Genomic DNA, 18,417 nt, shown 5'->3' on the forward strand with positions numbered 1-18,417 from the left:
ATCTTAACATCCCTCAATACCACAGTAAACTGTACCTAAGGATGGGTTGGTCATAAAAGACCACCTAGTATTTAATGTTTAAGAAAGCATATAGCTTCAGCTACAACAATCAGACAAGAAAAAGAAAAGGCATCCAAATCCGTAAGGAAAAAGTAGAGTTGTCACTATTTGAAGATGACATTATGCTAATCATAGAAAGGCTCCACCATAAAGACTCCACAAAAAAACTTGAATAAATGAATTTAGTAGTGTCCCAGGATGTAAAGTTAATACACAGAAATCAGTTCTATTTCTATACACTAATGAAGTAGTAGAAAGAGAAATTAATAAAACAATTACATTTACAATTGCACCAAAAAGAATAAAACATCTAGGAATAAACTAAAATGTTAAAAGACCCGTAATCTGAAAACTATAAAAAAACTGATGTGAAAACTAAAGGCAACACAAATGGCAAAATATTCCACGCTCATGGACTACCCAAAGCATTCTACAGATTCAATGAAATCCCAATCAAAAAACAACAGCATTTTTCACAGTACTAGAAGAAATAGTCCTAAAAATTTGTATGGAGCCACAAAAGATCCCAAAGCACCAAAGCAATCTTGAGAAGGAAGAACAAAGCTAAAAGTAACATAACCTAGATTTCAAAATCTACTACAAAGCTACAGTAATCAAAGAAGTATGGGTACTGCCACAAAAACAGATATATAGATCAATGAAAAAGAACAGAGAACCCAAAAATAAACTCACATGTATATGGTCAATTTATCTACAACAAAGGAGTCAAGTATATACAATGGGGAGAAAAACATTTCTACATACAAAAGAACAAAACTGGACCCACTTTCTTATACCACATATAAGAATAAGCTCAAAATGCTTTAAAGATCTAAATGTAAGACCTTTTATGAAGCCATAAAATTCTTGAAGATCACATAGGCAATAATTTCTTGGATATGGGTCTTAGCAAATTTTTTTTCATCTGTCTCCTTAGGCAGAGGAAACAAAAGCAAAAAGAAACAACTGGGATTACATCAAAATAAAAAATTTTGTACAATGAAGGAAATTAATGTAAGGAAATCAACAAAACAATGTAACAAACTGAATAGGAGAAGATATTTACAAATGATATATCTGATAAGGGGTTAATATACAAAATATATAAAAAACTCATACAACTCAACATCGAGGAGGGCTCCAAAAATGCCAGAGAGTAGGAGACCTAAATTTCCTCTGGTCCCAGGATTTCAGCTAGATAGCAAACCACTGTGAACACCTGTAAACTCAACAAGAGATCGAAGAAAAGAATAGCAGCAAGACTCTATGCACAGAAAATCAACTACTTCTAGAAGGCAGGACACACGAAGAAGTGAATCTGAGGCAACATACAGGAAGACAGACTGGGGGCAGGGAACCTCTGTCAACTGGCTACCCACAAGTGTTAGAGCAGCAAATATTGTGCTTTTAGAAGTCTGCTCCCAAGAGGGACGTTGCTCCAGTGGCTACATGGGAGGTGGAACCCTTCCTGGAACACTGTGGTCTCAGGAATCCAGGATAACAGAAGGACTGAGGGTGTCTGAATGCAGCAGAGCTCCCAGGTGTTGGAGTGGGGAAGCTGGCTGCAAAGACTGAGCCAAGGAGTGGGCTCTCAGCTCAGGGTTGCCATAACCAGGATCCATGGCATAGTAGGGCCACTGCACTTCAAGCAGGGACCAAACAAGCAGCAGATAGATGGAGATACCCCGTTCTCCTCCAGGAGGAGCGGTATAGGAGAACACCAAAGGAATCTGCTGGGTTTGGAGACTTCAAACAGGGTCACATGCCAAAGACAGAAATGCTTGGACACAGGCTGGCTGAGCACAGACTGCAGCCAGAGAGCAGGGAGACAGGAGTGACTGACTGCTTTGCTCTGAGGGCCCACTGAGGAGTGGGGCCCCAAGCTCTTGACTCCTGTGGGCCAGATACTGTGAGGCCGCGATTTTCATTCTCATCCTCTCAAGCTGTATAGAAAGCTTTAGGGAACAAAAGCTACCAAAAGCAAACGCGAGCAGATTACATAGCCTGGCCCCTGGTGAGGGTGGTGCAACTCCACCTCCAGCAAAAACATTTGAGAATCACTGCAACAGGCCCCCTCCCCCAGAAGATCAGCAAGAACATCCAGCCAAGACCAAGTTTACCAATCAAGAATTGCAAAACTCCAGTGCTGGGGAAATATAGCACATAGAATTCATGGCTTTTTCCCCATGATTCTTTAGTCTTTCAAAGTTAATTTTTAAAATTTTGATTTTTTTCTTTTTCTTAAATTTCTCTCCTTTTTCAACCAACTTAATTCCTTTTTAAAAACCTTCTTTAATTTTCATTTTTACAGTCATATTCTATCCCTTCATTTTATTTAACCTTACTTTGTGTGTGTGTGTGTGTGTGTGTGTGTGTGTGTGTATATGTATGTATATGTATGTATGTGTGTGTGTGTGTGTGTGTGTGTCTATGTTTTTCTTTCTTGAAAATTTTGGGATGCAGATTCTTCTAACAGACCAAGATATACCCTAAATCTAGTGGATGGCTTTGTTCTATTCACCTGCCTGATCATATTTTTTCCATTTTTTTTTTAATTTTGCTTCTTTCTCTTTTCAACCAACTTCTTATCTCATCAATTCCTTTTGTAAAATCCTTTTTAATTCTCATTTTTATAGTCATATTCCATTCCTTCACTGTATTTACCCTTATTTTTGTATTTATATAAGTTTCTCTTTCTATAAAAATTTGGGAGGCAGTTTCTTCTAATAGACCAAAATACAATCAAAATCTAGTGTGTGGTTCTGTTCTATTCACGAACCCGATCATATACTTTTTTTGTTGTTCTTTTGTCCCGCCTACCCTGCCATTATGAGACCCTTCTGATTTGTTTACTGTATATTTTTCTGGGGTCACTGTTACCCTTTTAGCATTTTGTTCCCTCATTCATCTATTCTGCTCTGGACAAAATGGAAAAATGTCAAAATGGACAAAATAACAAAATGGAAAAAAATCACCTCAAAAAAGAAAAAAAAGAAAAGAAAGAAAAGAAAAGAAAAGAAAAAAGAACAGGAGACACTACCAACTGCCAGGAAGCTAATCAACATGGATACTAGTAAGATGTCAGAACTGGAGTTCAGAATAACAATTATAAAGATACTAGCTAGGCTTGAAAAAAGCACAAACGATACTAGAAAATCCCTTTCTGGATAAATAAAATCTAACCAAGTTGAAATCAAAAAGGCTATTAATGAGGTGCAATAAAAAATGGAGGTTCTAACAGCTAGCATAAATGAGGCAGAAGAAAGAATTAGTGATATAGAAGACGAAATGACGGAAAATAAAGAAGCTGAGAAAATAAAGAGATAAACAACTACTGGATCACAAGGGAGAATTCAATAGATAAGCTATACTGTAAAGCAAAACGATATTAGAGTAACTAAGATCCCAGAAAGAGAAAGACTGAGAGGGGCAGAAGGTGTACTGAGCAAATTATAGCAAAGAACTTCCCTAATTTGGGACAGGCATCAAAATCCAGGAGGCACAGAGACCCCTTCAAAATCAATAAAAAGAGATCAACAGCCTGACAACTAATATTAAAACTTACAGATCTCAGAGACAACAAGAAAATCCTAAAAGCAGCTGAGGACAAGAGGTCTGGAACCTACACTGAAATGTAAGATTGGCAACACACCTATCCACAGAGACCTAGCAAGCCAGAAAGGGCTGGCATGATATATTCAGGGTACTAAAGGATAAAAATATGCAGCCCAGAATACTATATCCAGCTAGGCTGTCATTGAATATAAGAGAGATAACAAGCCTCCAGGACAATCAGCAACTAAAAGAATTTGTGGTCAACAAACCAGCCCTATAAGAAACACTGAAAGGAATCCTCTAAACAAAGAGAAAGCCTAAAATAACAAAGCCAGAAAGGAACAGATACAATACAAAGTAACAGTCACATTACAAGCAATACAATGGCACTAAATTCATATCTTTCAATAGTTACCATGAATGTAAATGAGATAAATGCCACAATCAAAAGACCCAGTATCAGAATGGATAAAAAAACAACACGCAACAATATACTGTCTGCACTATACTCATTTTAGACCCAAAGACACCTCCAGATTTAAACTGAGGAAGGGAAAACAATTTACCATGCTAATGGACATCAAGAACAAGCTGGGGTAATAATCCTTATATCAGACAAATTAGATTTTAAATCAAAGACTATAAAAGAGTGAGGAAGGACACTATATCATACTTACAGAGTCTATTCAAAAAGAAGACCTAACAATTATAAATGTGTATGCCTCTAACATGGGAGCAGCCAATTAATAACAAAATCAAAGAAAAACATCGACAATAATACAATAATAGTAGGAGACTTTAATACCCCCTCACTGAAATGGACAGATCATGTAAGCAAAATATCAACAAGTAAAAGAAAGCTTTAAATGACACACTGGACCAGATGGACTTCATAGATATGCTCAGAACGTTCCATCCCAAAGCAACAGAATACACATTTTTCTCAAGTGCACAGAACAGATCACATCCTGGGTCACAAATCAGGTCTCAACAGGTAACAAAAGATTGGGATCATTCCCTGTATATTTTCAGATGACAGTGTTTTGAAACTAAAACTCAATCACAAGAGGAAAGTTGGAAAAAACTAAATAAATGGAGGCTAAAGAGCATCCTACTAAAGAATGAATGAGTAAACCAGGAAATTAAAGAAGAATTTTAAAATAATTCATGGAAACAAATGAAAATGAAAACAACTGCTCAAAATCTTTGGGATGCAGCAAAAGTGGTCCTAAGAGGAAAGTATATAGCAATACAAGCCCTTCTCAAGAAACAGGAAAGGTCTCAAATACACAACCTAATCCTACACCTAAAGGGCTGGAGAAAGCACAGCAAATAAAGCCTAAGCTCAACAGAAGAAGAGAAATAAAAGATCAGAGCAAAAACTCAATGAAATAGAAAGCAAAAGAACGGTAGAACAGATCAACAAAAGTAGGAGCTTTGGTTCTTTGGCTCTTTGAAAGAATAAGAGTGATAAACTCCTGGCCAGACTTATCAAAACAAAAGAGAAAGGACCGAAATAAATAAAAGAATTTCATAAATAAAAGAGAGATCACAACCAGCACCAACAAAACACAAACAATTATAAAAACATATTATGAGCAGCTATAGGCCAACAAACTAGACAATATGAAAAAAACAATCTGTATGCATTCCTAGAGACATATAAACTACCAAAACTGAATCAGGAAGAAATAGAAAACCTGAACAAACCCATACCTAGCAAGGAAACTGAAGCAGTAATCAAAAAAATCTCCCAAAAAACAAGAGCCCAGGACCACATGGCTTCCCAGGGGAATTCTATCAAACATTTAAAGAAGAACTAATACCTGTTATACTGAAACTGTTCCAAAAAAATAGAAACAGAAGGAAAACTTCCAAATTCATTTTATGTGGCCAGCATTACCTTGATCCCAAAAGCAGACAAAGACTCCATCAAAAAGGAGAATTATAGACCAATCCCCCTGATGAACATGGACGCAAAACTCCTCACCAAAATACTAGCTAATAGGATCCAACAGTACATTAAAAGGATTATTTACCATGACCAAGTGGGATTTGTTCCTGGGCTGTAAGGCTGGTTCAACGTCCACATATCAATCAATGTGGAACAATACATTAATAAGAGAAAGAACATGAACCATATGGTCCTCTCAATAGATGCAGAAAAAGCATTCGACAAAGTACACATCTGTTCTTGACTAAAACTCTTCACAGTGTAGAGATACAGGATACATACCTCAATATCATAATAGCCATCCATGGAAAACCCACAAGTATCATTCCCAATGGGGAAAAACTAAGAGCTTTTCCCCTAAGGTCAGGAACACAGCAGGGATGTCCACTAGCACCACTGCTATTCAATATAGTACTAGAATCCCTAAACTCAGCAATCAGACAACAAAAAGAAATAGAAGACATCTGAACTGGCAAAGAAGTCAAACTCTCACTCTTGGAGATGATATATTTTAGGTGGAAAACCCAGAAGACTCCACCCCAAAATTTTTACAACTCATACAGCAATTCGGTAAAGTGGCAGGATATAAAATCAATGCACAGAAATCAGTTACATTTCTATACACCAACAACAACATAGAAGAAAGAAATTGAGGAGCTGATCCCATTTACAATTGCACCCAAAACCGTAAGATACCTAGGAATAAACCGAACCAAAGAGGCAAAAAAAACTGTAATCAGAAAACCACAGAATACTCATGAAAGAAACTGAGGAAGACACAAAGAAATAGAAAAACCATTCCATGCTCAGGGATTGGAAGAACAAATATTGTGAAAATGTCTATGCTACCTAGAGCAGTCCACACATTTTTTTTTTTTAAAGATTTATTTATTTATTTGACAGATAGAGATTACAAGTAGGCAGAGAGGCAGGCAGAGAGAGAGAGAGGAGGAAGCAGGTTCTGCGCTAAGCAGAGAGCCTGATGCGGGGCTCGATCCCAGGACCCTGAGATCATGACCCAAGCTGAAGGCAGAGGCTTTAACCTGCTGAGCCACCCAGGCGCCCCGAGTAGTCCACACATTTAATGCAATCCCTATAAAAATACCATCAACCGGGGCACCTGGGTGGCTCAGTGGGTTAAGCCTCTGCCCAGGGTCCTGGGATCGAGTCCCGCATCGGGCTCTCTGCTCCACAGGGAGCCTGCTTCCTCCTCTCTCTCTGCCTGCCTTTCTGACTAGTTGTGATTTCTCTCTGTCAAATAAATAAAAAATATTAAAAAAAATAAAAATAAAAATAAAAATACCATCAACCTTTTTCACAGAAATGGAAGAAATAATCCTAAAATTTATATGTAACAAGAAAAGACTCCAAATAGCTAAAGGAGTGTTGAAAAAAACCAGTGCTGGTAGCATCACAATTATGGACTCCAAACTCTATTACAAAGCTGTCATCATCAAGACAGTACGGTACTGGCACAAAAACAGACACACAGATCAACAGAACAGAACAGAGAGCCCAGATATGGACCCTCAACTCTGTGGTCAATTAATCTTCAACAAAGCAGGAAAGAATGTCCAATGGAAAAAAGTCTCCTCAACAAATGGTGTTGGGAAAATTGGGAAGCCACATGCAGAAGAAAGAAACTGGACCATTTCCTTACACCTTACACAAAAAAAGACCCAAAATAGATGAAAGACCTCAATGTGAGACAGGAATTCATCAAGATCCTTGAGGAGAACGCAGGCAACAACCTCTTCGACCTCAGCCACAGCAAATTCTCCCTAGATAAAATGCCAAAGGCAAGGGAAACAAGAGCAAAAATGAACTACTGGGACTCCATCAAGATAAAAAGCTTCTGCACAGCAAAGGAAACAGTCAACAAAACCAAAAGACAACAGATAGAATGGGAGAAGATATTTGTTTGCAAATGACATAGCAGATAAAGGACTAGTATCCAAAATCTATAAAGAACTTACCAACTCAACACCCAGAAAACAAAGAATCCAATCAAGAAATGGACAGAAGTCATGAGCATGCATTTCTGCAAAGAAGACAACCAAATGGCCAACAGATACATGAGAAAGTGCTCAACATCACTCAGCATCAGGGAAATACAAATCAAAACCACAGGGAGACACCACCTGACACCACTGAGAATGGCTAAAATTAACCACTCAGGAAATGATAGGTGTTGGTGAGGATGTGGAGAAAGGGGAACCCTCATACAGTATAGGTGGGAGTGCAAGCTGGTGCAGCCACTCTGGAAAACAGTATGGAGGTTCCTCAAAAAGTTGAAAATAGAGCTGCCCTACAACCCAGCAATTTGCACTACTGGGTATTTACCCCAATGATACAAATGTAGTGATCCAAAGGGGCACTTGCACCCCATGTTTATAGCAGCAATGTCCACAATAGCCAAACTATGATAAGAGTCCAGATGTCCATCAACAGATAAATGGATAAAGATGATGTGTTGTGTATATATATACATACACACATACATACAATGGAATATTATGCAGGTATCAAAAAAAGAAATCTTGCCGTTTGGTACGACATAGTTGGAACTCGGCAGTATTATGCTAAGCAAAAGAAGTGAGTCAGAGAACGACGTTTATCATATGATCTCAATTTGAGAAACAAGCCAGAGGATCAGAGGGGAAGAGAGGGAGACAGACATCACGAGACTCAATTTCAGGGAACAAACTGAGGGTTGCTGGAGTAGAGGTGAATAGGGAGAGATGGGGTGGCTGGGTGATAGACACTGGGGAGGGTATGTGCAATGGTGAGTGCTGTGATTTGTGTAAGACTGATGAATCACAGTCCTGTACCGTGAAACAAATAATTCATTATACATTATTAAAATTTACGGAAAAAAAAATCACCCAGCTAGTAAAAAAGAAAAAAAAATAGAACAACAACAAAAAATACTCAACATCAAGGAAACAAAAACAGTCTAATTAAACAATGGACAGAGGACATGCATAGACATTTCTCCAAAGAAGACGTACATATGGCCAAAAGACACAGGGAAACACAAATCCAAATTACATTGGGTATCACCTCACACTAGTCAGAATGGCTAGTACCGAGAAGACAAGAAGTAAGTGTTGGTGAGACTGTAGAGAAAAGGAAACTTGTGCACTGTTGGTGGGAACGTAAATTTGTGCAAACTACTGGAGAAATGGAGGTTCCTCAAAAAATTAAAATACCAAATGACCTAGTAATTCCACTTATGAGGATTTATCCAGAAACAGAAAACACTAATTCAGAAGAAAATAGGCAGGCCTATGTTCATTGAAGCATTATTTCCAATATCCAAGGTATGAAAGCAACATAGTGTCCATTGATAGATGACTGGATAAAAAAGATAAGGTATAGGTATATATACAATGATGTATTACTCAGACTTAAAAAAGAATAAAATTTTGCCATCCACAACATGGATACACTAGAGGTTATGCTAAGTGAAACAGACAAAGACAATTATCATATGATTTCACTTTCTCCTTCTCCCTCTGTCTCTCCCAGTCTCTCTCTCAAGTAAAAAACATCTTTAAAAATAAACAAAAGATTAAGTTTCAAAAAAAAAACATTAAAAAATCAAGTACAGCATAGGGAATATAGTCAATAATATTGCAATAACTTTGTATGGTGACAAATGGTAACAACACTTATGGTAATGTACAGAAATGTCAAATCACTCTGTTATACATCTGAAACTAATTTATGTCACCATACTTCCATTTCAGATTTTTAAAAACTGTAACAAAAAATAAGAAACAAAAGACATTTTGAAGACAAATGCAAAATTTAAAAATGGAGAGTATAAGAAGAATATATCATTGAATTAATGTCAATTCTCTTCAAAGTGATAATGGTTTTCTGATAATGTAAGATAATCCCTTTCTGAAAAGTTGCATACTGCAGTACTCAGTGGTGATATTTCATGCCTAAAAATTATAGATATATTTGGTGATATGGGACACATTTTTGACCTGTACTTAATAAAAGAAAGCAAAATATGGCAAAATGGTTAATAATTAGTGATGTTGGTAAACGGTAGACTGGTATCCTTGTACTACTGTTTTAACTTTTGTAGGTTTGAGATTTAAAAAATGGGGGGCTAAAGTTGGGCTTATAAACATGGAAATGGAATTTGGAATATGGAAAACACCAAGAGCTCCAACAATGCTATAATGTCACATAGATAGTAAGTGTTCACTGAAAATACTAAAAGACTTGGGATTATCCAATCTCAGGAAGAGACACCTAGAACCAAATTTATAAAGTCATATATATATGCCTTCACTTAAAAAAAAAAAAACATTAAACTAGATGAAGCTCAGCAATAATCTGAGATCTTCATTTATATTACACTAGTCATGGACTCAAGCAAGCCTGACACAGTTCTCACTACCCAGGCAAAGAATGTGTGAATATCAAGAGTTTGCCAGTCTTTGTCAAAAAAGTGAAATACTCTGTTCAGGTAGCCAAGCATATGAGGAAAACTTAAGAATTAAGTCCATGGAGAAAAGAGGAAATGATGAGGTTGTGGTCCCCAAACCATTTATAAAGCATTTAAAGTGCATCAAGTTATGTACAAGAGTAATTTTATTTATACATAATTTTCACCTTCTGTGTTCACTTTAGAATCTAATCTCCTAAGAGCTATAACCTCACTGTAGTAAAACAAAAGGCTGATGAGCTCTCTTCCACACAGTTTTGGCCAGCCATCTAAATTGCTAGGCCCTGTTTAAGAGATGGCTCCTCTGAATGAAAGCTTTTCATGATCTAATGAATTTAAGAAATGCTTGCTGATGGATCCCTGTCCTATGATTAGTAATCTTAAATGGGAATGCAAAATCAAAATGGAAATTACAGTTCACGGGGTAAAGAAAAAAAAAAAAAGGTACACTTAAGGGAACTATTAAACTCTACTAGCTCTGGAGTTCCAGAACTCAACCCTGACAGGCTATTAGCTGTGTGACTGTAGATAAATTATATAACCTGTCAGCTTTGATGTTCTCATCTATAAAACGGGTTATTTTTTCAGGCCTACCTTCTTGACTAGTGAGAATGTATATATAATAACTGAATAATGGGACCCCAATAGTTTATACATACTAATTATATTTAGAGAAGGAAGGATATTATCCAGGTAACATTCATATGTCAGTATATTTTTTCATGCTCCTTGTAAAAATATATTTATAATTGCTAATCTTTTTCATTTATTGAGTCCAATAAGATACTAGTCTCTAACAAGTCACCAAAACTTTTACTACACATGTACCCTGCTTGATTCTACATTTATTTTCCTTCACCTGAATTTTTTTCCCTGCATCTATTGATCCATAGTAATAACCTTAGAAAAGGATATTTTGATCCTAGGATTTTTAGTGTATTCTGGAAGAAATGAGTAACTTTGTGGTAGAATACACCTACTAGATTTAGCAATTACAGGACAATCTGATAAAGGAAGTTTGGAGTTAACACTCAGGGGAGGTAAGAATTGTACTGAGTAGTCTTCATTAACAACTTCATTTGGCCAAGGAGTTTGATATTAGCATCGAGGAAGGTGAGAACTGAATTCTGAAGTTTGTTAATAAACTAACTTGTAAGAAGGAAAAGCAGAATGATTTAGTGAGAGGGCTTACAGGAAGCCAACAGCTCATTCACTAGGCTTTCAGCAAAGAAAAGCAACTGGAAAATCTAGGTATGAGTCAACTCTAAAAGAAAATTTCACCTTTCATTAAAAAAGGAAGAAAAGCATCTCACATCTCACAGAGGAAATCACTAAGATTTTTAAATTATAGCTGTGAAAAAAAATTATACCTGTGGACTTTTCAATGATTCTGTAGAATTATAAAAATTATAGCAGTACTATAAAAATGGTCAAAAATTCCAATGACACAGAAGGAGTCAGGAAAATTTAATTCATGTTTAAAAAAAAAAGATGGCTACTGATGATGGGTTGCCTTTCTCAATGAATCTGCATCTCCCCTTGAGGCTTAATTTATAATAGAGAAATAAAATTTGAATAATTTTTCTTGAAAATTTTTCTTGAATCTTCTCTCTATATTCCATCATAGTTGTCACCTTGGGATCTGTTTGATCCACACTGCCCACTGTCATATGAAATACACTTAGTACTCTCTTGGCTCAATAATATATCAAAGAGTACTCCCGAACCACAATTATTTAACAGACCTTCCTTTGAGATTTATATTATGCTGTAGTATAAATTTGTCATCTTCATCTAATAAAGTCCAAGATATCCCTCTATCAGCTCACTTAATTTTTTTCCTCTCCAGTTCCATTATCATCCTGAGTAATTTCAAATACATGTTTATTATCCAGACATTACCACAGTGGTATAGTTCCTCAAATGTCTCTACAAAATCAACAATCATCTACATTATACTTCAGTAATTTACTTATTTAAAAAAAAACTTTTGTACCTATTTCCTAATTTTCAATCCCACCCTTTTATATAAAACCTGTTTTTCACTCTTGTGAGAATTTAGCTTTATTATATCACATCTAATTTATTAGCTATCCCCAGCTTCCTCTGACCGCCACAACCAAATCTGAACCCAGAGTTCTATCCTTTCAAATATACTCTCTCTAGCACTCTCAAATCATTTGCCTAATCTACTTCACACCATAAACCAAATATGTTAACTTCTAAGGAGAGTGCTCTTTCTCCTTCACTGCTATGTATTGGGGAACAAAATCATTAAATTCTACAGATTCTTCACTAAGAATTTGGGGATCATAGTTTCAAAAGGATTCTCAAGGCTATATGGTCATTCAGTTAGTTAAACCTTCCCATTCCCACTGCTCCTCAATGAAAGTACATAAATGAAACCTATGAATCATGTACCTGCTTCTTACCTTCCCCTTCTCCATACTGGTTGCACACTAGAATTACCTAGAGATCTTATTTTTTTTTTTAAATGTCAATGCCTTGGCCCTACACCAAAACAATTAAGTCATAATTCAAATGGGGGTGAGGGGTAAGAATTCTGGGTTTGGGAACCATGTCTGCTTTTTACTTTTTATTTGCTTCTAAACCTTCATCTATTTTTTCTTCTCTAAAGTTATCTTAACTTTTCCTAATAACTTCCTTTTTCTCTTGTAAATCTAAAACTTTTCTAAAATTTTCAAGTTTATAACAAAATAGGCTGTAAAAAACAGGTTATTTGACCTATGTGTCATTAAAAAATTAAGACTCTGTGTTCAGCAATTCATTTAACTACATAATCCATTAAATAAAATAATACCTAACGGATACACCATTTAACAGTATGCTATAGTTTATGTCATCACAATACACACAACTTTATGTAATTGTGAAGTCACATAAATACTTGGATAATAATAAGACATACATTTTTAGTGGAAACGTAACTGTTACATCAAAATGCCAATTAAGGTAGTGTTTTTGTCTGAGTAGGTTTTATGGCATCCTTGAAGGTATACAGTCTTATCCAAATGTGCTAGCCCAATTGTGACAACACTCTTAATGACAACTCGAGTACTGGCCTTGTGTAAGACAGAAGGAGAAACCAAAATCATCTGCAATGCTGGTTTTCAAAATACTCTTTTTTTAAAAAAAGATTTTATTTATTTATTTATTTATTTTTTTTTTTTTTTTTTTTTTTTTTTAGATTTTATTTATTTATTTGACAGAGAGAGAGATCACAAGTAGGCAGAGAGGCAGGCAGAGAGAGAGGAGGAAGCAGGCTCCCCGCGGAGCAGAGAGCCCGATGCGGGGCTCGATCCCAGGACCCTGAGATCATGACCTGAGCCGAAGGCAGCGGCTTAATCCACTGAGTTATTTATTTGAGAGAGAGCAAGAGAGAGAAAGCACAAGCAGGGGGAGGAGCAGAGGAATAATCAGACTCCCTGCTGAGCAATGAGCCTGCTGTGGGGCTTGATCCCAGGACCAAACCAAAGGCAGACACTTAACTGAGCCACCCAAGTGCCCCTCAAAATACTTTTGCTCACCATCTTCTCTACCCACTTTTAGACATGCCCCCAACATACAGTCATTATTACATCATAAGATCCTTCTAGAAAATGTTGAGACACTGAAATTCCCTTTCTGCAAACTAGTCTGAGAGAAACAGTTTTTTTCATTGACCCATGCTATTAATAACTTCAATTTCCACCAGAATTCACAAATTCTAAAAGTATACATATAAATATACAATGTGGAGAGTCACTATGTGGAACCACCACATAAAAAGTATTCTCAAAGAGAAAAAGCGTTCAGGCAAGAGACAACCTGAATTGTCCTTAGCCATTAAGGAAATGAAATATGTAATTTAAAATCATGAGGCCCAGATGGTTTCACTGAAGAATTCCTTCAAATATTTAAAGAAAAATTAACATAATCTTCTAAAATTGTTTAATTTTATACAATCTCTTCTAGAAAGTAAACAAGTAAGGAAATTTCCCAACTCATTTTATGAGGCCACTATGAGCCTAATAACAAACTAGACAAAGAGCAGTATAAAAAAATGAAAAGTACAGACACATATCTCACATGAACTTAGATACAAATTTCTAATAGACTACTATTAGTAAACAGAATCCAGCAATACATAAAAAGAGTAATACACCATAATCAAGTAGGATATATTCCAAAATGCAAGGCTGGTTCAATATACCAAAATCAATTACTATAAAGCACTATATCAAGCACCTAAAGATGAAAAATCCTATCAAATCACACCAAAAAATCTGATAAAATCCAACACCCATTCAGGATCAAAACGCTTAGCAAACTAGTAGAGAGCTTCCTTAATTTGGTAAAAAAAACATCTTCCAAAATCTTACAGCTAGTACCATCATTAAAGACAGAAGATTAGGGGCGCCTGGGTGGCTTAGTGGGTTAAAGCCTCTGCCTTTCGCTCAGGTCATGATCCCAGGGTCCTGGGATCGAGCCCTGCATCAGGCTCTCTGCTTGGCAGGGAGCCTGCTTCCTCCTCTCTCTCTCTCTCTGCCTGCCTCTCTCCCTACTTGTGATCTCTATCTGTCAAATAAATAAATAAAAAATCTTTAAAAAAAAAAAAAAAGACAGAAGATTAAAAATACTTACTTCCAATGATGGTATTAAAATATAAAACAAAAAACTAAATGTTTCAGAAAAAAAATTAGAGAAAAACTTTGGGATATAGGGCTAGACAGAGTTCAATTAGATAAGAAAAGTAAAGCTGTAAAACAGGAAACTGGTAAATTGGACTCATAAATTAAAATGTGCAAAAGATCAGTCATGAACATGGAAAGATAAGCCACAGACTAGGAGAAAATATTTGAAAACTACATTTCTGACATAGGACTAGTATCTACAATACATAAAGAACTCTCAAAACTCAGGAAAAAAATCCAATTAGTAATGGGCTAAAGACATGAACAGATAGTTCATCAAAGATGTGATATACAAATAACAAATAATCAAATGAAAAGATTAACACCATTGCCATTAGGAAAATGCAAAATAAAACCATAATGAGTTATCACTACATAGCTACCAAAATGAGTAAAATAAAATAATGACAAATGCTGGCACGGATATGGAAAATCTAGAATACTCACACTGCTAAAGGAAATGTAAAATAATACAGCTACTCTACAAAACATTTTGGCAGTTTCTTATAAAGCTAAACATATAACTACCAAACAACCTAGCTATCATGAAGAAATGAAACCTTAATTTCACAGAAAAACCTGTACCAGGATGTTCACAACAGTTGTATTTGTAATAGTCAAAAATCAGAAACAACTGTGATGTTCTGTAACAGATGGGTGGTCAAACAAACTGCAGTACACTCATACCATGAAATTTTACAAAGTAATAAAAAGAATGACTATTGACAAATGCAACAACTTGGATGTATTTTGAAGGAATTATGTTTTTAAAAGCAAAACGCAAAAGATCATCAAGGGTAGGATTCTACTCCCATCACATTACTGAAACAACACAAGGGAGTAAAAATTTAGGATGTGGGAGGGGAATGGGAATGGGTGGGTGGGTGTGGCTATAAAGGGCAAGAGGAGGGATTCTTATGGTGACGGAACTGTTTTGTATCTTCACTATATCAATACCAATACCCTGCTTGTGATATTATACTATAGTTTTACAAGATGTTACCACTGGGGGACAATGAATAAAAGATATGTTGGATCTCTCTGTATCATTTCTTACAATTGTGAACCTACAATTATTTCAAAATCAGAATTTTTTTTTTAAGATTTTATTTATTCATTTGACAGATCGAGATCACAAGTAGTCAGAGAGGCAGGCAGAGAGAGAGAGGAGGAAGCAGACTCCCGCTGAGCAGAGAGACCGATGTGGGGCTCGATCCCAGGACCCTGAGATCATGAGCTGAGCCAAAGGCAGAGGCTTTAACCACTGAGCCACCCAGGCGCCCCTCAAAATCAGAAATTTTTTAAAGCATTGTTGCATATGTATTTGTACTTACCCAAAATTTTCTTTGGTACATTCCCACTAAAAAATATTTCATTCATTTCAAATGATTTACTTCTATACTGTAGGGAGAAATTTCTAATCACTGGAGGTAATGAAAAGTATGTGGACTTTTGTAGGTAAAAGTGTGTCCTCTCTATTAAACCATTAAAAAAGAATATGTTTAAGGAGATAGCTTCATTACCCATAAAACATAATTAGGTGACTTATACGGCAATATCAGAATAAAATTCTATCATATATTTACCTTCATACAGGATATAAAGAAGCAAATTTGTTTCATGATTGCATCAGTATTTTACGCAATAAAATATTAGTCTAACAAAATTATTTTCTAAAATACACTGATTTTGAGCTTGCTTATACTTATTACAGATTTATATATTTGAGAGAGAGAGAGAGCACTCACGAGCGGGGTGAGGAGTAGACAGAGAGAAAATTTCAAGAAGACTCTGCACTGAGCACAGAGCCTGACCTAAGACTCAACCTCAGGACCCTTGAGATCACAACCTGAACAGAAACCGAATCAGACGCTTAACCAACTGAGCCACCCAGGCGCCCCTGATTTTGAGCTTACTTTCAAATGCACATGTATAGCTGACTATAACCTTGAACAGCTGCTGAATTCCATTATACAGATTTACATATATGTAATAAATACACAAGCATAGGATAATAATTTAAAATTATTTTAGAATACGTAAATTACCTGCACACAGAACATTGCCGCTGAGGCTGAAGAGCAGTGAACATAACAATCATAGAATAGTTTCGAGGTGGTGCCTTTATAAATTTTCGGAATTTATCACCATTCATTCGGAAGATTGAGCGCCTGGAACTCCATTCCATCAGTTGTTCTACTTTTTCAGCTAAAAGATTCTGCAATTAAACATAGGAATTTAAATTTACACAGAGTTAACATTCTTCACTTTGTATTTCATATAAACTTAATTGCATGAGATTACATCTTAGCCAAAATTAATTTCTGCTACAAGTTCTTCTTTTGGTGAACATATTCACTATTAATTGATGTATATGCATAAAATATTTCATTTCATTTATAAGTCAAAAGACTTATAAAACAAATAACAAAAGATAAATAGGCTATCCAGAAAGATGAAATAGACATGGTTTTCCCTAATCCTCCCACTAAATACAGCAAAAAAAAACAAACTCTGGCCATTACATAAAAAACAGAGTAAGGCTCTGAAAAAGGATGCCCAGTGCTTTAAAAAAAAAAGAAGAAGAAGAAGAAGGAAGTCCTACTTGTGACAGCACAGATAAACATTGAGAATATTATGCTGAGTGAAATAAGCCAGTCACGTAAGGACAAACATGGCATGATTCCACTTGCTTGAGGTATCAAAAATAGTCAAACTCATAGTAGTAAAGAATGGTTATTGTCAGGGACTAGGGAGGGGAAAATGGATAATCGTCGCTCAAAGAAAATAAAGTTCCACTGATGGATAATGAGTAAGGTCTAGAGATCTGCTGTACAACACAGTATCTACAGTTAACAGTAGAGTATTGTGACCTTTAAAACATGTTAAAAAGGACAGATCTCATGTTAAGTGTTTGTACCACAACCTATACACACATGCAAAGAAAACAAGGAAAGTTTTGAAGGTGCTGCATGTGTTTGGTACTTTATGTTAACAGAATCACAGATGTGTACATATGTCAAACTCATTGATACATGTATCAAATGTGTTCAACGTATTGTATATCAATTATGACCCAATAAAGCTTAAAAAAAAAAAAAAAGAGGAGGAGAGAGAAGGAGAGGTAGGCCTCCTACCCTGGGATAAGGTAAAAGACTTGGTGAATTGCTCTGCACCTATCTGAGGAAGAATAAAGGTAAATCAAAAGAAATGGAAGAGAAATGGAAAAGAGACAGGAGAGAGGGACAGTAACTTGGTCAGCGCAGCATGCTTAGGTAGTAGTTGGAAAGGACATATAGGTAAGTGCACAATGGCAGACTGACTGTATGAAAAAGAAGTATTACAGCTAATTACTGGGATAATTGTTACTTAAAAAAAATTTTTTACCTTAACAAAAAGGTATTAGTTGAAATTCATCCAATCTCAAAACAAATTATTTGGATTTGATTATATTTGACTTTGGGCCTTTAATTCTGACAGCAAATATAATATGAATATATTTCCATACAAAATAAAATAATACTCTTGTTAAACTGAAAGTTAAAACTTGATACTGCTCTGCTTCATCAATACACACAAAACAGCTAAAAACTAAGCAGAACTTTTACTAACTTTTTCTTAGTTTGAATTCTAAGAAATAAAATGAGTATTTTCCATGTCAAGAAAAATTTACTGGTGTTTGTCTT

The 18,417-nt window shown here is 35.8% G+C and overlaps 1 protein-coding gene across 4 annotated transcripts in view; it reads right to left on the bottom strand.

Moving 5' to 3' along the window:
- The window catches only part of TUSC3 (tumor suppressor candidate 3), a 241,470-nt gene that overhangs the window by 126,214 nt on the left and 96,839 nt on the right, over window positions 1-18,417 (bottom strand). For all 4 annotated transcript variants that reach the window (XR_006817428.1, XM_045997776.1, XM_045997775.1 and 1 more), the window contains exon 2: window positions 16,780-16,949. Coding sequence is in view for 3 of the 4 variants with exons in the window: in XM_045997776.1 (XP_045853732.1) it covers window positions 16,780-16,949 (170 nt within the window). In the remaining variant the exon portion in view is untranslated. The remainder of the gene's footprint in view (window positions 1-16,779; window positions 16,950-18,417) is intronic.

The sequence above is a fragment of the Meles meles genome, chromosome 2 (assembly GCF_922984935.1).
Source record: "Meles meles chromosome 2, mMelMel3.1 paternal haplotype, whole genome shotgun sequence".
NCBI lineage: Eukaryota > Metazoa > Chordata > Mammalia > Carnivora > Mustelidae > Meles > Meles meles.